Consider the following 22214-nt stretch of genomic DNA (forward strand, 5'->3'; position numbering starts at 1 on the left):
GAGGAGGAGGAGGGCGACGGCGACGACAACGAGGAGGAGGAGGCGGAGGCGGAGGAAGAGCCGGGCGTGCTCCCGCCCTCAGCACCGCCAGGCCGGGACACTGGGGGTGGAGGCGGCGGCGGCGGCGATCCGGAGTCTCCGCCTCAGCAGCGGCCGCGACCGCCGCGGTCTCAACCCAGAAGGCCCCAGCGCCCCACTAGCCATCCGTGTCCTCCGTGCGGCTGAGGAGGCGGCGGCAGCGGCGGCGGCGAGAGCCGACAGGACGAGGGCGCCAGAGGAGCGGCGGCTCGAAGCGGCAATGACATCCCCCCCCCCCTTCCACCCCACGCCCGCCCCGCGGTGAGGCGCACAAAGTGGGAGGAGCCCCTGGAGTCCGGGCGGAGCTCAGGCAACCTCTGACTCCGCCCCCTCGCCCAACAGGAACTGGTCCCTCCGCCTGTCACAGTGCGACAGATCCGTTAAGGGGCGGGGCCGGAACGGCGGAGCGCGCCAATAGGAGCGCGAGCGGGGGCTTGGGCGGGGCTTGGGTTGAATGGCCCTCCCCCCCTCTCTGCTCTCCCCCGCGTCCCCCGCCTCGCGGCCTCGCGCCTATTCGCCGCCGGCTGCGGCTACGATTTCATTGTCAGTTGAAAGACGCGGTTTCGCGCGCGGGCGTGTTCGGGGCCCCGAGGAAGGGCGCCCAGGAGGCTCGGCTCGCTTCCCCACGTGGACCCCGACCCGAGGAGCAGAAGGTTCCCCGTCCGGGTCGGCTGGGGCTACGCAGGGAGCACCGCCCGGCTCGGTGCTCGGCGGCCGTGACTTTTAACCCGCTCAGCGCGGAGCGCCCGGCACGTGACCGGGCGCGCAGGCGCGGTGCGCGGCCCTGGGCGCGTGGGTTCCAAGCCGCTGTGCTGAACGTGCTTGGGTGGCCCGGTCCCTGTATTCTTGTCGCTGCTGTGCTGCCATGAAAACTTGGAGAAGGCAGATGTCGTCCGAGCTGCATTAAGATGTAAAGAGGCGGACACACAGAAAAATGTGACCTTTTTTCTTTCCTGTGCTTTTCCCATTGCCAAGAAACTCTTTGCAGCTCAAATCTTTTGACCGCAAGAATTCTTTATTTACACCTGCCTACCTTCCATCTCCAAATTAACTTTTCCTGGGCTCTGTTAGCTGTAGTCCAATTCTCACTTTAGCAAACTACCGACCGAATACCCATATGAAGGAACTTTTCCTTGCCTGTGCAGTTTGCTTACACCTTCCTTTACTTCCTCCACAACTAACTCCGCCCTCCCCCCCCCCCCCCCCCCAGCACAAAAGTCTAAGCAAAAGGAGATTAGCAGGGTTAGTGGGAGACACAGTTGCCTTGATAGAAGCCCCCCTGGCAGGTGCAGAGGTTGTTGTAAAAAAACGAGGGCCAATTAATACTTGATTGGTTTCTCGTGTACACTCACAACTGTCCATCATGTTAGGTAACATCGGAATTTTAAAAATGTGTGTGAAGGTTTTCCTGACTCCCGTAAAATTGCAAAATACAAATTCTGTTTTGTTGCTCATTGTCAAAAATAAGAAAATGAACAAGTGTACCTAGTAGCTTCAGCCACTCCCAACCTAGTGATTAACTTTGCTGTTTTCCTTAGAAAAATAAATAGACTCTCGTTAAAGAATGAAAAGCTTTCCAGAAGTAGACTTCCTCACAACCAACTTAATATGCAACATTTATTAAATATCTAAATTTTAATGAAATTTGTGGTAGCATATTAACCAATCCCTTTGAACAGAAAAGTAACATGCCCTTTCTCAGATCCAGAAAAGTGCACGTTCAAATGGCAGCATTTATTTTTTACCCATGTTTCATGAACCAATGTTCTAACAACCTACAATAACAGAATTTACCTCGTGGCCTTCATTTTAAGCTGCTTGTGTGTCTCTGTCTTATTGCAGAACTTCCTGTTGACTTTGATGGTCTCTTCTGCTTCCTCTTGGCTGTTTAATGGCTGGGGGCCTGGTCTGAAAGTGAGTGAAAACAGTCATAATAAATTATAAAACAGAAGTCACCTGTGTAGGACTAGCCTATCTCTATCCCTAAGTCTATTTTAATCTTTGTGTGTGCCAGTGGGCATGTGTGTACTATGGCATGCATATGGAGGTCCAATTACATGTTCGGATATTGGTCCTTCTAATACACCATGCTAGCCTCCATCTCACCATAGAGCAGTGGTTCACCCTGCGGGTTGCAACCCCTCTGGCAAACCTCTCTCTCCGAAACTATTTACATTACAACTCATAACTGTGGCAAAATTAAAGTTATAGCATAGCAGCGAAAATAATTTTATAGTTGGGGCTCACCACAAATGAGTAATTGTATTAAAGGGCCGCAGCATTAGGAGAACAGCTGCCATAAAGCGTTGGGATTATAGGCACCTGCTATCAGATCCAACTTTTTATGGGTTCTGGGAAATCAAACTGAAGTCCGCATACCTGTGTTCTGAGCTACTATAAAATGAGCTTATCTGAGAACAGTATGGAACCTGGTTTGGAAACATAAGGAAATGCAGGGTCATGATGTGGGCGAGGATGAGTGAGCTCCTGTAAAGGCACAAGGGACCCACTAGCCGGAAGCCTGACAGACTTGGGTCCTGTCCTCACGCTGCAGCGTCAGTCAGCCCCGGGAACACTGTACTGGGCACGTGCGTAAAGCATGGAAACGCTAGAGGAGCAGTACAGGGAGGGTGGGTTGGCACCAAGATGGGACCGGTTACCTGAGGAAGCAGGGCTGGCGATAAGGGTGAGTGGCTCAGAGGAAGAAGCAAAGGCCCTGTGGTGCTGGAGAGGAGAATGCAAGGAACTCGGGAAAGAGCTGGGAAAGCTGCCTCATGGATCGGAAATGGAAGAGGTCAGGCAACCCTTGACTCCGCCCCCTCGCCCACCAGGTCATGCTGAGCGGGTAGACAGAGCATTGTTTTAACTTGAGAGTGCTGCGGACTACGCAGAGCTCCAAGTTGGATGTAAAGTGTGTTTAAGACATACATACATACTTGAGTTGAAGTGTGTGTTGTGAGAAGACTCCAGAGGCTGCAGTGTGGAAAGTGCTTTGAGAGGGGATCAGTAAGAGAGCACATTAGTAGACAATCTCACGAGAGTCCAAGGCTTATTATTCCCAGTGTTTAGAAATGGCCGGATGGTGTGTGCTCCGGATTTATAGCCTTTCAATGTAGAAAAATGGCTTCTAGTCTGTTCAGGAAGCTTCTGTGTGGGAGCCACTGTATCCATGAACTCCCTCGTTCTTAAGTGCCTGACATGGCCTCGTTGAGCTGAAAAGTAGACTCTCACCGGGTTCCTTAGCAAGTTCAGTGGTTGGACTGGACATCAGCACTCACGCAGTTGGAAGGAGAGAGCACAGACTACACTCCTTCCAGAAGTACAGAGGACCAAGTTAGACAGAGAACATCGGGGTCTGGAGAGATCGCTCACAGGTTAAGAGCACTTATTGCTCCTGGTGAGGACCCAGGTCCCAGTCCCAGCACCCACACAATAGCCACAACTGTCTCTAACTGCAGTTCCAGGGGATCTGACCCCTATTCTGACCTACGTGGGCATTGCATGCACCAGGCACCCACATGGACACATAAAAGAAAAAAAGCAAAAAAAACATATAACTTATCCACGGGCATGGCTGCAAACAAAGATCCTCCATAAGGTGACTCTGGGATGACAAAGTCTATGATAGGACTCCACCCTTTCTAGAGACAGAAAACCAGTATGATACACACTCTTGCCCTGGAGAGAACATTAGAGGGCCAGCATGTAATTGACAGTGACAAATATTGGGTGACCAATAGCCTTCAATCCCCGGAGAGGAGAGCAAAGCATAGTGGGGAAAAACTGAGTATAAGATGGTTCTGAAGACACTGCCAGGCACCATCCCAACTCTGTTCTCCTCAGGCCATTTGGCAAAGTCGCTTCACCTCTGTGCCTTGGTGTTTTTGGACTGTTCCTTCCTAGTAGGGTTCTGTTCAGAGAGAAAGAATCAGCACACGAAAAGAACTTGAAGAAGTGCTAGGTGCAAAAGGAACCAGTCACTCTGTTTGGGTTGTGAATAGTATCAGGAGGACCTTATGCAGGTAGATGGTACAGCAGCTCAATGTCCTGAAGATCAGGAAAAGAGTCCCTGTGACCCAAGCCCATCTGAACTCCTCTGTTTCCACAGCCTGGAGAGCACACACATCAAATAAAACCTACATTCCACCCCCAGCACCTGTACATGCACATATACACAGGAAACACCATGTAACAGAGAGCTGTTGTCCGAGGCCAGCCAACAGCCACAGTGATGAGCCTGAAAGCAGATACTTCCTTTTTCAGTCATGAAGTAAGTGCAGTCCAGAGAGACACAGAACCAAAGGCCTTCCATCATCACACAAGGATTCCCAAGCTTAGGAACTACAAAATAAAAGGTATATCCTTCAGCTTCTAAGACTGAGGGTTATTTGTTATGCAGCTGTAGCTAACGTATACAGAGACTAAAGAATTTCAAGCTTACCAACTACCTTTGCTTTATGTTTCTCAAAACAATTGAATGACCAACAAGGACAAAACACCCCAACTACTCCTACTGTGCCAGTTAGAGAGCATCTCCAGGGGCACTCCTTCCATAGACATGTGGCCAGTCAAGAGTGGGGCTCTCTGGCAACTAAATCACATGCTTTATTGTCCCCTTTTATGGTCAAACAGCCTGGTTCTAAAGGCAGGCCATAGGCTTAAATGGATGACTCTTAAAAAGGAAACATGCAAGTGGTTATCAGGTGTATGAGAAAGAAATTCAGGGTCACTAATAACCAGAGAAATGCAAATCAAAACTCTACGCCACCTCATCCCAGTCAGAATGACGTTGTGGAAAAGGCAGGAAATGCTGCGGAAAGGTGTAGAGCAAAGGAGGGGATCCCAGGGCAGTGCTCGTGGTATTACTGTATGAGATGGAAGTTGGCGCTTTTAGCTTCAGCCATTCAGACATGAAAGGGCCACGCTGAAGAGCCAGGACTCTTGAGTTCCGGGGTAGGTCTTCCTAATAGGTCAAGTAACTTGAGGGAAGTCACTAAAGCCTCCTCCTTCCTGTGTACACATGTAAACTTGCAGAGCTGTGCTAGCATAGGTCCCATATGGCTCTGCAAATCTATGGGACTGTTCCATGCAGCTTTAGAATGGGAGTCTAGAATTCTAGACAGGGACTGCCATTGTTCCACACAGGGCCAACGTACCCAAGGAGATTGACTTAGAAGAAGAAGGCTCATAGGTGTTTCAGAGGTGTTCCTCTACGATCAGCTGCCTTCGTTGCCTTCAGGCTATAGCAAAACATCGAAGTAGAAAGTCAGTCCTCTTCCTCGAGTTCATATATTCCTGGCTTCTGATGAGGAAACATTTCTACAGCTTTAATGGAGAAGTCTGGCCCAGAAAGAGTGAAAGGTGCCAATACCTAAGCACTGTAAGCAATATTCAAATGAATAATACTATCTAATTCATAATCTGATAGAACTGGGGTGGACAGCTCTTTCTGTGAAGACCCACAAAGTAAATGCCATCAGTATTGTTACCTTATGCTTCAAATCAGCTCTGCCACCTTAGCAAGAAGACATCTGTCCCGATCCACGAGGTCTTCAATGGGTACCTGTGGAGGGGCAAACAAGTGGGGGGACAGGAAACACAAAGAAATGAGGGCAAGTCTAGATTCTGATCAAGCCTCGTTTATTGAAAAATTTCACAGAGGTTTTATAGGCACGGGGCGGGGGTGGGGGGAGCATGGGTATTTGCATAAGCAAGGGTTGCTATGGATACCTAACTCTGGAATGCTTCAGCAGGTGTCTACCTTTACAGCTGCTATAATCACAGAAGAGGGAGAAATTCCAGAGAGAAAGGGAAGTTGTAAAAGATCTGGTTAGTGAGGAAAAAGTTCCCGGAACTGCTACTTGCAGGCAACAACTGGCCTTTAATCTCATTTTACCAGTAGTCTTACTGGAAAAGCTAGTTTATAGCCAGAAAGGAGTAGCTCTTACTATGAGCTTGGGGGTCTTAGAATGACCTTTCCCCACAATAAATCACAGCAGGTGTCAGCTGGTTTCTGGTAAATGACAGACTACTGGAGAAATAGGAGCCTAAAGGTGTAGGTTCTGACAAGATGGCTGAACACTGGCCATATGGCCTAACTGTCCCCAACAGACATCCACAGATAGCAACAAGGGATGGGCCAGCCTCCTTCCAATCAACAGCCGCTCCTGCAGGCCCCTTGGCTGACCCCTGTGACAGAAGAACAGAGTAATTACTGGGATCCAGTCTCCCTCAAAATCTAGTATGGAGGCAAAGGCGTGTTGTGGAAGTTTTGGTTTCTATGTAAACATCTTTGTTTTAATCCCAGGTGTGGGATGGGGCGGGGTGGGGGGGGGTGGCTGCTTCAGTTTGTCCACAGTTGATAACTGCCTCCTGAGAGGGCACAGGATGTTTGTCAGCTGGGAACTACCTCTTGCAGGGGCGTGGTCTTTGTCAGTGGGGATAAAAAGCCAGACCTAAAGAGAGATTGGGGGCTCGAAGAAAGAAGAAAGCTGCTAGTGTTTCCCCCTGATGCTCTGGGTCTCTGTCGATTCAGTTGGACGAGAAGAAGTTGGACATATCCTGAAAGGAAGATTGGACTGGCCCCGAGGAACCCAACGACCCTGAACAGCAGGACGCAGCTAAGGAAAACTTTTTTCCTTCTCCCCGCTAACCTTCTTTCTCTCCTGCCTGATGTTGCGGTGTTGGAACGAATTGGGGTGGAGTAAGGGAAAAGAGATTTAAGGACCCCAAAATTAAAAAGTGTTTTAAAACGTACACCAACAAAGATGTCTCGGGGAAGGGAGTGAGAGCTTCTGTTTTCTGAGCGATCACCAAAGGCACTTTCATGAAGCAGCTGGTTAGCCTCAGAGAGTAGAGACCAGGTGGTGTCTGCAGAGTGGAAGGCTGCGCGTAGAAGGTTCCCGGGAGCCCCTGTGAATGAGGCAGCAGTCCAGAGTTGAACATCAGTACTGTCCTCTTATCATTTCTCTTGCTGTGGTCAAATATCCCGACAGCAAACAACCGAAGGGAGAAGAGGCTTATTTTAACTTTCAACTCCCAGTTCCGGTCTATTGCTGTAGAAAAGCCACAGTGGCAGGAGCTTTGAGCAGCCAGTCACGTGACAGCCACGGTCAAGAACAGAGAGAAATGCATGCGTGCTCAGTGCTCGGCTAATGCTCTTTAGGGCCCCAAAATAAGAGAACGGTGCTGTGCACTGGCAGGTTTGTTCTTCCTGTGGCAGGGACAACAATAAAGACACTCCCCCACAGACGTGCCTACAGACCAACAATCCCTCATGGGGATTCTTCCCAGCGATCCTAGGTGACAAACTAGCCACCTGCAAGCACATTTTATTATCATTCTTTGCTGGCACCGAAGCCAGGGCACCATTCCGTTTTAGACTTCAGGACCCAAGGCCAACCAGTTTTGTGTTTTCTTCCGGAAGTTCACACATCTGTGTCTGTTATCTTATGGCTTCCAAAGAAGGAAGGCATATCAATTTAGGCAAACATTTGGCTAAATGTAGCAGAGCTGGGAGGTAGTGGCTCAGACCACAACCTCTTAAACGGTGGATTGTGACACAGGGTTTGTAACTGAATCTGGCAACCGTAAAAGCTTCCTGAGCATGCAACAACATATAATTAATGCAAAACGAGACCCGTAATGAATCTGAGGTGTTTCTGGCTGCAGCTACCGACCCTGAGTCACATGAATTGCCACAGCCTCAGTTCTGAATGTGTAGACGTGTACCCTGCACTGTGAACCCTGTCAGGAAAACACAAGGCCAGTGGGCACTGCCTAAAGCTCGCTGGCTCAGATTCTGGATGGTTCCATGTCAGGGTTGGCTGTGTTTTTCTCGGGTTTACAGAATGCGTGTAGGTATGCTGACTTGAGTTTCATTTTTTAAAAAGATCATTAAATGAATTGTGGCTTGACATTAGGACAGAATTTCTAGTAATTTAAGAAATGACTCTAAACATACTTCTGCCATATATTTATACAAAGTGGCATTCTCAGCATTGATGATTCCGAAAATTCAAAATATTAATCAGCACTCAAAAATACTAAAGATGGTTTACATTGTGCCATATCGTATACTCAGCTGAGAATAATTCCTTATATAATAAGAGTGTTTCCATTCCTTTAGCATGTAAACTTGCTTCTTTTTTTTTTTAAAGAGTTATTTATGTATTAAGTATACAGTGTTCTGCCTGCATGTATGCCTGTATGCCAGAGGAGGGCACCAGATCTCATTATAGATGGTTGTGAGCCACCATGTGGTTGCTGGGAATTGAACTCAGGACCTCTGGGAGAGCAGTCAGTGCTCTTAACCTCTGAGCCATCTCTCCAGCCCTGTAAACTTGCTTTAATCTTTATATTTTTTAAAGGTTTACATTTTATTTTATATCCATGAATGTTTTGCTTGCCTGTTAAGTCTACCATGTAGAGGCAGTGACTGCAGGAGCCAGAAGAAGGTATCAAATTTTCTGGAACTGAAGTTCCAGGTGACTGTGAGGCACCTGTGAGTGGGAGCTGAGAGTAGATCCCGGGCCCTCTGCAAGATCCCTCCACCCCTATTTGTTTTTAATACTTAAAAAAAAAAAAAGTATTTGTATGTATGTTTCTCTGTGTAGGTATGTGCACATGAATACAGGTGCATGAGGGTACTGGGAACAGAACTTGAATCCTCTACAAGAGCAGGGTGTACTAGTTACCAATGAGCTGTAGCTCCAGTTTGTGTTTTAATCTTTAACACATGATTATATATATGTATATATGTATTTATGTATATGTGTGTATATCTATATACAGATGTATAGATACGTGTGTATATAATTGTTTTAGAACACGTTTTTATGATTTATTATCAGTAAACATTTGACTGTGTACCTATTTTTATAAACATATTGAATACGTTACTTTTTCACTGCTGTGATAAAATGCAGGAGAAGCAACTTAAGAAAAATAGGGAATATTTGAGCTCACAGTTCAAGGTCCATCCATCATGGCATGTAAAGTAGCATGGTCGGAGCATGAGACAGCTGCCACACTGCACTCACAGGGAACAGAGACCGGTGGATGGCGCTGCTCAGTTCAGTCTGCGACTCAGCCTACAGAGTGGTGCCGCCTCCCACACTTAAGATGTGTCCTCCTGCCACCTCACTTAGCCCAGCCTATAAACTCCCTCACAGACATGCCCAGAGATTTCTCTCTTACCTGATCCTAGATCCTGACAAGTTGACCCTCAGTAGTGCCAACCATCCATATGTGCATATCCAGCGTCACTCAATTTTTTAGGACAAAAGAGGTGTGAGAAGAAAAAGTGTGTCCGAAGTCTTGCTTAAACAAATTGGTATATTCCTTCCCATAATGTGAGCCTGTGCCGCTGGTGATTGCTGGGAAGGTTGTGGTTGCTCAGTTTCCCTGGAGGCTTTATATCTTGGCTGTGTGTGCTGGATTGCACATCCTTAGCTCATCACTAGCTCCTCCCACTGTCTCCTCTCTCCTGTGGAGGAGAAGATGAGGCCTTCTCTTCCCAGGGCCCTGTCTCTGTTTGGTTCTACACCATTGTTTGACAGTGACAGAAATCCTAGAGGACCGACAAGTCAAAGAGGAGGTGTCAAACACACGGGGGAGGAGCATGCCAGCTGAGATGCACAGGGTCTTCGGGGCTAGTGAGAGAACCAGCTACATCACTGCTGTAGACTAGGGGTTTGTGGGAGCTTCTGCAGATGGTTGGCGATTGAACAATTCCCCGAGAACACTTAAGAACCACCCCCTTCAGCACTTCAGGCTATAGCGTTCAAGCTCTCTCCCTTGACCCTGAACTCAGGGCAACAATTTCCCCGATCTTTGTTCCCTGTGGTCTTCTGACATTCATGTAAGTAATCATTCTGTATTAAAGCCTTTATTTCTGAAACACCCAGAATAGCTCTGTTTTCCCAAGTGAACACAGTAATACACACTTAGCTCCCTAATGCATTGGTATTGTAAGAGAGCGGCTTCGGCTGCAGACAGACATGAAATTACCATTCGAGGGAAAAGAGTAGCAGTGGAGTCGGGGTGGGGCTATGGCATATGTCCCCTTTTTGTTTTCTTAAGGAAAACACATTTTCCAAAAGGATCTTAGCAGACTTGCTCTTCGGTCTTGCAGGCACTCCCGTTTCCCATGAGGGTGCTGACTGTATCACTCCAGGCCAGAGCAGTTTCTTCAGGCATGCCTGGCCTTGCTCTCAGCCGCCGCTGTGTTTCTGTAGCTCTGATTGGCCCAGCTCAGATCATGCACCAACTCCTGACTGAGGGCTTTTGCCAAGATGAGAAACTCTCGGTGGCTTAAGCCACTCTGCATTCTGAATTGAACAAAACTCTAGCTGTCAGAACCCCGAAGCTCTCTGTTGAATTTAAACTTTTAAGGTGTTCATACTCAACTTTCTTATTCATTTATGACTTTTTTTTTTTCAGGCTTGATATGAGCCCAGAGCAGTGGTTGACAAAGTATTTCTGTAAAAGGCCAGGTGGTGGATATTTAGGCTTTGTCAGCTCTGTGGCTCAACCACTCAAGTTTGGCACCCTGATACTAAAACAGCCATAGGTGACACACAAGCGAATGGTGGCTCTGTTCCATAAAACTAGATTTGCCATTAGTGGTTAGATAGGAACTGTCCCCTGTAGACTCCTGGGATGAAATCTTGATCCCCAGCTGTCGCACTTATTTTTGGAGGTTTGGGGAACCTGAGTTGATGAGGCCTAGGTTGGATTGGAAGTAAGTCACGGAGGGTATCTTAGGGGCTGAATTTTGTCCAGGCCTCATCAATCTCTCTCTCCTTTCTTGTCTCCTGTCCTTCAGGAGATGAAGAGGCCCATATCACTTACTTTTCTCATTGTTGAAGCGAAATACCCAGCAAGAGGCAATTTAAGGCAAGACAGGCTAATTCAAGGGTATACATTTCATCATGGAGACGAGTGCCTGGGAGAGAAGTGAACGTCTGACTTCAGCAAGCAGGACGTGAAGAGGAAGTGGAATCTGGCTATAGAACCGTAAAGCCCACTTTTCTATCCCCTCCAGCAAGGCTCTACCTCCTAAGGATTCCACAACCTTCCAAAACAGCACCACCATGTGGCAGCGAGGTATGCAAACCTGAGCCTATGAGGGATGTTTCACATTCAGGTTCCATCCCTGGGCTGGTGGCCCTGTGTTCTATAGTAAAGCAGGCTGAGCAAGCCATAGGGAGCAAGCCAGTAAGCAGCATCGGTCCATAACCTGTGTGTCAGCTCCTGCCTCCAGGTTCCTGACCAGGCTTCCTTTGATGATGGGCTATGAGGTATAACCCCAAAAAACCCCTTTCCTCCCTGATTTTCTTTTTGTCATGGTGTTTCATTCCAGCAGTAGTAACCCTGACTAAGACAGTATCCCAGAGGATATACCATAGCTAATCAAATAACTCACTCTTTGGTGAATGTTGGCTATTTCCAGTTTTGTGTGATTACAAACAATGGCATATTTCTTAAACATCAGCAGAAGTAATGATGAAATTGTGATGATGAAATTGAAATTTGGTACAAGTACGATTATCTGTAATTTCTGCAGATAAATTCTCCTTCATATGAGCTTGTAATTACTGAATTTCTAAAATGTGTGAGCAGCCCACTTCCCAGGGTTCACTCAGAGTATGCTGACAAACTGTTGACTCTCTGCCAACAGATGACATGGAAACTAGTGGTTTCAATTTGCATTTCCTCTCTGAGTGAGGCCGTGGGTACTTATTTAACATTTAAGGCAGTCTTTACATTCTCAATGAAGCAGAATTACCATCACTGATTGTGTATTCTTTAGCATAATTATGAGAATAGTATGCGCCAATGTCATGGAGACCATTAACATGTGTGGTTTTATTTGCTAGTTGCTCAGCAAATGAGGTCGTCTATATTAAATTCATTCAAATATGTTCTTTTTTAAAAACCTAACTTCTCCGGTTCAATTAGCATATCCCTTAGATTATCTATTCTAGATCGTGTGTTTCATGAAATCATCTTTGAAGTCATGAAGGGATTTTCTTTATGGTGCATTAAGAAAGTCAGATATTTTCTGAGGATAAAATAACTACCAGGAAATTCCCCTTCTTAATAGAAGCATGATCGTTTTGTTTGTTTTAACAGGATGAACATTTGTGCCGTCCCGATGTCCGGCTAAACTGTTCCTTTTGCTGAGAGGTTTTGTTTTTAAAGAAAATACATTCCAAAATTCCATTTCTATTTTTAATCTCCCATTCCCCCAACCACCCTTCTCTCCTGTGCTCAGTCATGTGCATGGTATATCCTGTGGGTGAAGGTCAGGGGCGAACCTCAGACTTTGGTCCTCTTCCATCTTCGTTGATGTAGACGTTTTGTTTGCCGGAGGGGGGGGGGGGGGGGGGGAGGGGGCGGGGCATGCCAGTCAGATTAACTGGCTCATAAGTTTCCGGGGACACAAAAGTGTCCCCTTCCTATGTCCCTGTAAGAATGCTGGCATTACAGATGTGCACCACCAAATCCAGCTTTATCTGAGTCCTGAGACTCCAAACCTGGGTCCTCCTATTTATGTGGCAAACACCAGCTGAGCTGCCATCTCCCCACAGTGCACTTCCTTTTCCAAGCATTCAGCTGTAGTTAAAGTGCTCAGAATGCAGCATGACCACTGAGCCTCTGTCTTTGTTTGCGCTTTTCATAGCAGTCCAAGCAATCCTGGGATGAGTAACTGTGTGCGGTTTATAACAAAATTGATTAAGTTATGTTCTTCTGTGGTGGACCATGAAATAAGCCAGAGGTATTTTGAGCAGAAGTTTACAGAATGTGAAACTTATCAAGTATGAAGATGGCACCACACAGGTCTCAGGAAACAAGGAGTCTCTCTGGCTTAATGAGAACATTTAATAGATTCAAAATCACACATTAAAAAAAAAAACTAAACAAAAAACCTTCCTGCCCTTCTTACTTCCTATTATAAGTGTTATCACAAATGTTTAATTTTAAATTTAGGTGCAATAAATATTATACTGAGGAAATGGTTTCCATTTAATAATTACACAGAACAAATTCATTTACTAAGGAATTAGAAGGGATTTTGTTGGTTATTAAATTAGCGACACAGTGAAGAATGGGAGGCCACATTAACTAGAAGTTATAAAATAGAAAACCACATTATAGTTTTGATAATAAAAACAAAATTAAAAGGAGCTGAAGGGACTTATTAATTATAAAAAGTCTAAACTGTCCTGAGCACTGTAAACGCTCTTACAATTGGGGTGTTGCGCGGGACTCGCGTGCTCTTTTCGCTTTCCAAATAACAGAGTTCTGTTTGAATTGCTGGGGAGCAGAATTACGGAAAAGATGCACAGAGGAGTTAGAGGCACACAGAGCTATGTCTGCGGCTGCACGGTGCCGTGCAGGCAACAGGAAGTTATCCTAGGACACAGCAGCTCTGGAGCACCACAGCACTCTGGTAGATGCGGCAGGACCTGCCCACCCCTGCATGAAGCTTCCTACACCGTGCTCCCGAGGTTGGCTCTGCGGTCTGCTTTGACTCCTGCTGTGGCTACGTCTACTGCCTCCTTTCCCTACCTTGCTTCTCCTAAGCTCTTTAAAAATTATTTACTATTATTATTAGGGGAGAGCACATGTGTACCTTGGCCAAGCAGAGGTCGGAGGGCATCTTCCCAGAGTCACTTCTTTCTTTTAACCATGGGATCCAGGATGAAATTCAGGTTGTCAGGCACACAAGGCGAGCATTTTTGTACCCACTTAGCCACTTAGCCACATCTCTCTTGCTTTCTCCTAGCTGCTTTGCTGATGCGTCTTCCCAGTGTCTGTCACTATGTGGCTTCTGTTTATGGAAAATCCCTCCTGAACATCTGTTTGCTTCTGATGAAATTTTTGAGCATCTGTCTTATATCAGTTTCCTTAGATGTAACCCTTGAGTTTGAAGGGAATTTATTTAGGTGACTTATGAAGAAAATGTTTTCAGCAAGAGAGGGGGAAAAAAAAAAAAAGTCAGAAAGACAATGCTAGGATCAAAGTAAGTATTCAAGTCATGATGTAGTCTAATCACAGACGTACTCTTAGCTCTGTCTCTGAGATGCAGACTGGACGGACACGGAGCTAAAGTATTCCTCCTCACACAGCGGGCAGTCACTGGTCAGGTGGCTGGGCATGCATCAGCTTCCGGTCCTTCCAGCACTCTGCTTGCAGGCCAGGCCAGCAGAAAGAGGGCTAGGGAAGGCTATACGAGAACAGGAGAGAGCCACCGAAAAATTTTGGGTGCAGGTGAAGTGCTGGGTCCAACATACCCTCTGGAATCAAGTATCATATATTAGATTGCAGCTCTCAAGGGCAGGTCTGAGGAGGTCACGAAGTTATCTATAAGATGCTTCCAGTTGGCTGGCCAGGGCTCTTTTGTTCAACCCAGACCCCCCCCCCAAAAAAAAACCCACACTCTTGGACATTAAAGTGCTGCGCTTGGTAGACCCTGTGCCAGCTTGGGCTTTGTGAGCAACAGAGGAGGAAGAGGAGGAGCAGGAAGAGGAGGAGCAGGAAGAGGAGGAGCAGGAAGAGGAGGAGCAGGAAGAGGAGGAGCAGGAAGAGGAGGAGCAGGAAGAGGAGGAGCAGGAAGAGGAGGCACTGGAGAGCGAGGAGGCAGGTGGTGCCCTTCAGCATTCCAGTTCGCTGGAAGGCCTCAGGGATTGAAACACTCGGCTTGCAGGCATTTAAAAAAAACAAAAGTCAGGGTTCCTTAGCAGGAGCTTGTATTTCAGATCCTGGCAGGCTTGCGTATTAGGGTTCTTCATTCTAGGGGTACAGCTTGTGTGTTTGAAGTGTCTGAGACCATTTCTCCAAAAGGATTGACAGCATCTGGAATTCTTCCCCAGCCTTCTCTGTGACTTCCTCTGCTCCTGCCATCTCCCTTGTCTTGACCCTGGCACTTCTCTCTAACTGTTTGGCTGACTTTTCTTTAAGTTCAGGAAGCCTCACCGCTTCAGGAGGCTGGTCAGCTGGCCCACTCAGCCATGCTTGCCCGGCAGCCTGCAAGCCGAGGTCTGCGCTGCTGTGTTTGCAGCTCAGCCTGCCGGCTGTACAAGTCCTGTACAGTCCTGTATAGCTGCTCAGCTCATGCTACTGAAAGTGGTCCTGAAAAGACCACTTGCGAAAAGCCTTTTCCTAGACCTAAAGCACAGGAGAGCACGTCATAGGGGCCTGAGCAGCCTGCATTTGTAGCAGGGAGAGTATTTGGGCTAGTCACAGCACACCTAGTGTGCAAATGTAGATTTGAGTGTGGATCAGGCCCTCTGGTAGGCCTCCAGGGAAAGTGCTCCTTCTGTGGCCTTAAAGGAAATGGTTGCAGGAAACTCAGGTCTTCACGATTCTGCAGCAAGCAAGTGTGCTTACACACTGAGCCTTTTCTGCTGAAACTGTGGGCCTCTTGATTTTAATTCCCTAACTGTTATCAAGTAGCTTTCTGCTGTGTAAACCATTTAGTTTGTTACATCCTGCTGTGGCCTGCTGCATGGGCTGAGTGTACCCGACACCCCATGTGATTAATGCATTTTTTTTAAAAATGTGACTTTCTCTAATAGATTCACATATTTTACATGAGAGGATTTTTATATGATTCAATGAAACTAAATCTAAGAAACTTACAGGCACATATATCTCATTTAGTTAGGAAACTTAGGAACATGAAAAGAATAGCCAGATTCTTACAGTTTGGCTCTTGTGTGTATATAAACTGTATATTTATTATTACATATATGCTGTCCATGAGTTTGACGATCACAATGATGGCATTTTTTTTAGCTATAGAGATATAATTCAACCCTTTAAAATAAAGATTTTGATTTTTAATTATATGTATTTTGGCCTTTCTGCACTGCCTAGGGACTGGTCCATATGACGTTCTTGATTCCCGTTGTAACGTAAAGGGAAGCTTACACAATGTCTGGAGCCCTTGATGGCCTGCAGATGAAGGAGGAGGATGTCCTCAAATTCCTTGCTGCAGGAACCCACTTAGGTGGCACCAACCTTGACTTTCAGGTGGAGCAGTACATCTACAAAAGGAAGAGTGATGGTGTCTACATCATAAATCTGAAGAGGACCTGGGAGAAGCTGTTGCTTGCAGCTCGGGCTATTGTTGCCATAGAGAGCCCTGCTGACGTCAGCGTCATCTCCTCCAGGAACAGTGGCCAGCGAGCTGTGCTGAAGTTCGCTGCTGCCACTGGAGCCACTCCCATTGCTGGCCACTTCACACCTGGGACCTTCACCAACCAGATCCAAGCAGCCTTCAGGGAGTCAGGGCTTCTAGTGGTGACTGACCCCAGGGCTGACTGCCAGCCCCTCACAGAGTCCTCTTACGTCAACCTGCCCACCATCGCTCTGTGCAACACGGATTCTCCTCTGTGCTCTGTGGACATTGCCATCCCATGCAACAACAAGGGAGCTGACTCACAGGGTCTGATGTGGTTGATGCTGGCCCGGGAAGTACTCTGCATGCGTGGCACTCTCTTCTGTGAACACCCATGGGAGGTTATGTCTGGTGTTTACTTCTATAGAGACAAGTTGACAATTGAGAATAATCATCATATTGCACAAAAAAAGATGCCGGGCAGTGGTGGTGCACACCTTTAATCCCAGCACTTGGGAGGCAGAGGCAGGCGGATTGCTGTGAGTTCAAGGCCAGCCTGGTCTACAAAGCAAGTCCAGGACAGCCAAGACTACACAGAGAAACTCTGTCTCAAAAAAACAAAGCAAAAACAAAAGCTAAGTGACTCTCAGATAACTTACTAGTTAGTGGCAAAACCACTTGGAGACCAGTTCTAGAAACTCGCATATGTTCCATTGCTGTGACCATGACCATGACCAAGGCAATGCATGGAGGGAAAGGTTTCTTTGGCAGCATGTTTGTGCAGTGTCTGCCAATATTTTGCTAACCTGAACAAACCTATGGCCAGATCTAATGTCAATAGGGCGGGGCCCTTTATATCATCAACTCTTTTGAAGGTTGTTCTAAAGACTCATGGCAAAGAACCTGAGTGTAGAATCCTATTTCAGGAGAACTGTAAATTTAAAATAATTCAATCTGTGAGAAATATCACTCATGCCCTTTGGTTATCACAATACAGTTAATAATGTGTGGTTTCTAAAATTCCATGCGACAAATTTATGAGCCAAAAGCAAGAACGAATTCTAATATGTTTTATACATTCTTTTTCTTTAAGATAAGGAAACACTATTAATTAAAAGTTGTATATTTATTGCACCAGTACGCCTTCTCTTTAGTTATATGTAAGGCTTTGCTTAAATGAGAGAAAAGAAGATATATTCTGGTTGTAAACTTGTCATTTTGGAAAGATGTTAATTACATTAGGGCTTCAGTGACTGGGCACATAAACCCACCGTTATCTACCCCTCCGTGAATTCAGTTGTAGACAAAGAAGAGTCCTAAATGCAAGAATGTGGGGCTTCAGAGGCAGCAAGAGACTCTGTACAGGCTCCAGGCAGAAGGAGTGTGGAAGAGCTTCTGACAGCTCTAGGAAGAGGAAGGAATCCTCTCTAAACGTACTTAATACCCGTTTTTACTCAGTCTAGCCAAAATTGGGCATTTTGCTCTAACCAAAACTCTCATTTAACAACGTATTGAGCAAGGAGAGAATCTGTTAGTTCCCTGTAGCAAAAGTCTCACTGCTGGAGTTTTAGAAGCAGCTTGATGAAAGATCAAAACATATCACTAGACTCTTTCTCCACCAAAACCACCATTTGGTAACATTCGCTTCTGTGCTGGATCTGTTCCCAGGCAATGGCTACTACATCTGCACCTGTTTCAGATGAGGAAAGGATGAAGTCAACCTTTCTTTATTGAGGACTCCCATCATCCTCATTGCATTTGATTGGTATTGAGCAGTCGGAGCATCTATTGTTTTTTTTTTTTTTTTTTAAGACTTATTTATTTATTATGTATACAGTGCTCACTTTATAGATGGTTTGTAAGCCACCATGTGGTTTCTGGGGATTGAACTCAGGACCTATGGAGGAGCAGTCAGTGCCCCTAACCTCTGAGCCATCTGTCCAGCCCAGGTGCATCTATTCTTGACCCCATGCCTGTGGCCAAGGGCACACACAGTAATAACTGGCTTTTTCTCAACTGGCACTCTGTTTAGGGCTCTAGTCGCACCCAACTTGGAGTCTGTTGAGAATGGGGAGGGTATTTGAACTAGTTGACACACAGCTGCATGAGTACCAGATTCCATAACAAAAGGCATTCCAGATACCTTTTAGCTACCTTGAAGTTATGAGTGACTATAGGACTCTGGTAATAAGTTATTCTAAGAAGAAGTCCTAGCCTGGGGCTGTAGCTTGGTGGGTAGAATTATTGCCTAACAACCACAAAGGCCCGGGTTCAGTTCCCAGCATACCCAGGCATGATGGGGGCATATCTATAAGGCCAGCACTGGGGAGGTGAGGCAGGAGTATCGCAACTTCAAGGCCATCAATGGTTACATACCAAGTTTCAGGCTAGCCTGGGATTCATGAGACCCTGCCTAGAAAAGAAAAGTCCCTCACGTTCTTTATATACCGTGATAATTCAGCTGTCACTCAAGCCTTTCTACCTCTTGTGAGGTGTCTTGATAATCATAAGAGCTATCATGCATCTAGCATTCTCTATTTTCACCTGCCAACTCTGCCAGGGAAATATCTGCGTCCATACCTTCAGTGGAGAAACAAACTCAATGGGATGGCTCAGCAGGTGCTTGCTGACAAACCTGATGACCTGTGTTTGATCCCTGGGACCCATATGATGGAAGAGAGAACCAACTCCCACCAAGTTGTCCTCTGACCTCAACACAGGTGCTACAGTACATGTGTACCCACACTCCATACACAAGTAAGTAAATACATGTAATAAAAAATTTAATAAGTGCAATGATGCTCTCAGTGGTCAAGTGACTTCTTCATGAACACACAGAGAGCCCAGTAACATTCATAGTCTATATTACTCAAAGAATAAAAAACAAATTAGCCCTTTTACTAAGGCCTTAACATGGGTATTCTCTCTCTCTCTCTCTCTCTCTCTCTCTCTCTCTCTCTCTCTCTCTCTCTCTCTCTCTTTCTCTCTCTCTCTCTCTCTCTCTCTCTCTCCTCTCTGTCTAACATCCAAGTGGGTTTGTGAGTATCTCTGTGCCACAGGAGCATATTGAGGTGGAGGCTCTGCATCCTTAAGACTTCAATTCCCAGCAACCACATGGCAGCTCACAACTGTCTGTAACTCCAAGATCTGACACCCTCACACCAATGCACATAAATTAAAATTAAATAAAATATTAAAAAAAAAAAAAGACTTCTCCCTCTGGACCATGACCTAAACCATCCTGTCAGATGAATAGAGAGCAGCAAAGTCACATGCTGGCTTTCCTGGGCAGGTACCTGCACTGCTGTCTAGACTCTTCAGCCCCTCAGTGCCTTACCTTCCTTCCATTCCCAGCCCATAGCAAGACCAGTAAGTCCCATAACCTCATGATCATTCAATAGCAATAGAATCCCTGTTGCAGAGGTCCTTTGACAACTACCAAGCAGTTTTGTTCAATAGACCCAAATGTCTACTTTCCCCTCTTTTTTGGGGGGGAGAGGGTAGTGGTTTCCAGCTACATCTCTCTCTCTTTTTTTTTAAACATAGTTTTTTTTCAAGTGTGTGTTTTTTTTTTAATCACATTTTATATTTAGAGTGTGTGTGGTGTATGTGTTAGTGTGTGGTATGGCCATGCTTGACCTCAACTCCTGTCCACATGTGTCTGGAGGTCACAGGACAACTTGTAGGAGTTGGTTCTCTCTATCATGTGGGCTTTGAGGATCAAGAACCTTCACCATATGAACTGTCACACCATCCCCCAAAGCCTAATTTCTTAAACCATGGGTCACAGTCCCACGCTGGGCCACATGACTGGCTATGTAGTCACAACACAAATGTTGGCAACAGTAAAAGGTTTCTGGCCACAGATGAATTCAAAATCAGATGTAATAATGAGTATAAGGTGTCTCTGGCAACATTTGTTCATGTTGTATCACGTGACCCCTGCAGGCGTGATGCTAAACACATGACATGTGCACTCAACGCTGCATGCACTATCATGACACCTGATGCCGAGCAAGCCCACAGTGAATGTTCTGGAATGCTCTGAAGTAAGAGTTTAGCTTGCCTCAGGTCTAAAATGAGATGGTCTTGGGCTATGCGTTACAGTGTTCCCTGTAGTTTCACAAAGGTCTTTGCTTTCACCGAAACTTGATTTAATGATAGAAAATGAAGACTTCGGATATTTTCCAACCGGTGTCCCTCAGCATATATACACTGTATTAGTGTGTCTTTGGGCTGCATTGTGTTAGAATGGTTTGTTTAAAAACCAACCATTTTTGCTGGAGTTGTTCACTTGAGTTTTATTTTCCAAAAGTTTGAAATAAATTTTGGCTTAGGATTTTAGGACAGGAATTCCAAGCATTTCTGAAGTGTCCCTCCACTTGCTTCTGCTGTTCTGTACGCGTGTGTATGCAAAGTGGCAGTCTCCACATTGATGTTTACAAAATCAAAATATCGATCTAGTCTGAAAAACATTGGTCCTGCCACATCCAGTATTCAGCCAAGACTTAATTCTCATGTAAAAATAAACAAGCACATCTATCTCATTAGTATGCAGATTAGCTTTATTCTTCACTAAATGATAAAATTAGCTATACAGGAGCACTGTTTTAAAAAGTATCTCGTAATGACTTGTTGCCAGTAAAAGCTCAACTATCCACGTTATAGCTGGGTTGGTGAAACTTTTCTCTGGCCATGAGGGGTCACAAGTAGAAAAAGTTTAAGAAGCCTTATTATTTATCCATTTATTTATTTACGCTGTTTATTTGTTTATTTACTTATTTATTTGCTACCACTCCTCACCTTTTTGGCTGATGAGGTGATCAGTGAAAATAAAATGAAGACTTGTTTTACTTATTTATTTTAATTTTTTATGTATATGGGTGACCTACCTGCATGTAAATGTATGCACCAAGTGCGTGCCTGGTGTGTTCAGTATACAGAAGTGCGTTTCTGATCCCTCCTTATGAAAAGCAGCCACTGCTCTTAACTGATACACCCTCCCTCTGGCCCTGCTTGAAAGCACCAGGATCAGGAGTCGGGGCTAGAGAGACGGCTCTATAGTTAAGAGCTCTTACTGCTCTTCCAAGTTCAGTTCTCAGCACCCAGATTGGGTGGCTCACAATCACCTGTAACTTCTGCCCCAGGGATTCCAACGCCTCCGGCTTTCACAAGTACTGCATGCATGTGCACACAGACGCAGACACCTGCTCATAATTAACAATAGCAAAACTAAGTCTTTAAAGCCTCAGTAGCTAAGGATTTCTCTTCTCTCTGGAAGCTAGGCAGTGACTAGCAGCATGGCTGTGAGAACCGGACTCTGCATTTGTGTCTTTAGTCTTTCTGCCTGGGAGGGCAGGGGCAGTTGCTTAAAATCCCCATGCCTCAATGTTATCTGTTTAAGGTGGTTGTCGTCGTCATCATCATCATCATCATCATCATCATCATGGCTGTATCAGACCTGAATGAGTTTTCTAAAATAGAGCCAAAGACCCTGCTTCATACGTTGAGCCCATGAACACTCGATGCATTTTTTTAAGATTTCGTTTTTATTTTTTTTATTGTGTATCTGTGTGTGTACCTGTGAGTAGGTATGTGCATGTAATGCAGGTGCTTGTGGAGGCCAGTAGAGGGTGTCAGATGCCCTGGAGCTGGAGTCAGAGGTGGTCGTGAGCCACCTGGCGTGGGTGCTGGGAACAAAACTTGGGTCCTCTGCAAGAGCAGTATGCACTCTTAACCAGCACCCTCAAAAACCGTTATTATGATTATTATAGAACCACTTTGCTGTTCCCTGTAAATTTTTGACTGAAGAACCCTGGGTCACCAGGGCAGGAGGGGGTAGCAGTACAAATCTCAAACCACTACTGGAACTGGACTCATAAGTGGCATGTCCTTGAAAGTGGTTTGGCTTGGGTAGGGCGACTTTACTGGCAAATGGAATGTGAGTGTGCATATGTGTGTGTATGTGTTGGTGTGTGTGTGTGTGTGTGTGCGTGCGTGTGCG

At 45.9% G+C, this 22214-nt stretch overlaps 1 protein-coding gene across 1 annotated transcript; it reads left to right on the forward strand.

The window, feature by feature from the left end:
• The first annotated feature begins 16023 nt into the window (after positions 1-16023).
• On the forward strand, positions 16024-21728 carry LOC127184153 (40S ribosomal protein SA-like). The gene is made up of 3 exons (XM_051140401.1): positions 16024-16699; positions 17304-17347; positions 21615-21728. The coding sequence occupies exons 1-3, from the start codon at positions 16024-16026 to the stop codon at positions 21726-21728; spliced, it is 834 nt and encodes a 277-aa protein (XP_050996358.1).
• Positions 21729-22214: the final 486 nt, after the last annotated feature.

Source organism: Acomys russatus, chromosome 32, assembly GCF_903995435.1.
Source record: "Acomys russatus chromosome 32, mAcoRus1.1, whole genome shotgun sequence".
In the NCBI taxonomy this organism is placed as follows: Eukaryota; Metazoa; Chordata; class Mammalia; order Rodentia; family Muridae; genus Acomys; species Acomys russatus.

Excerpts from the sequence above, each read along its gene's own strand:
- LOC127184153 (XM_051140401.1), top strand. The coding sequence starts at position 16,024 with ATGTCTGGAGCCCTTGATGGCCTGCAGATGAAGGAGGAGGATGTCCTC. Across the intron at positions 16,700-17,303 it reads AAAGATGCCGGGCAGTGGTG|ATAAGGAAACACTATTAATT; the intron begins GTGCACACCTTT and ends TTTTTCTTTAAG. Across the intron at positions 17,348-21,614 it reads GTTGTATATTTATTGCACCA|GTGGTTGTCGTCGTCATCAT; the intron begins GTACGCCTTCTC and ends TATCTGTTTAAG.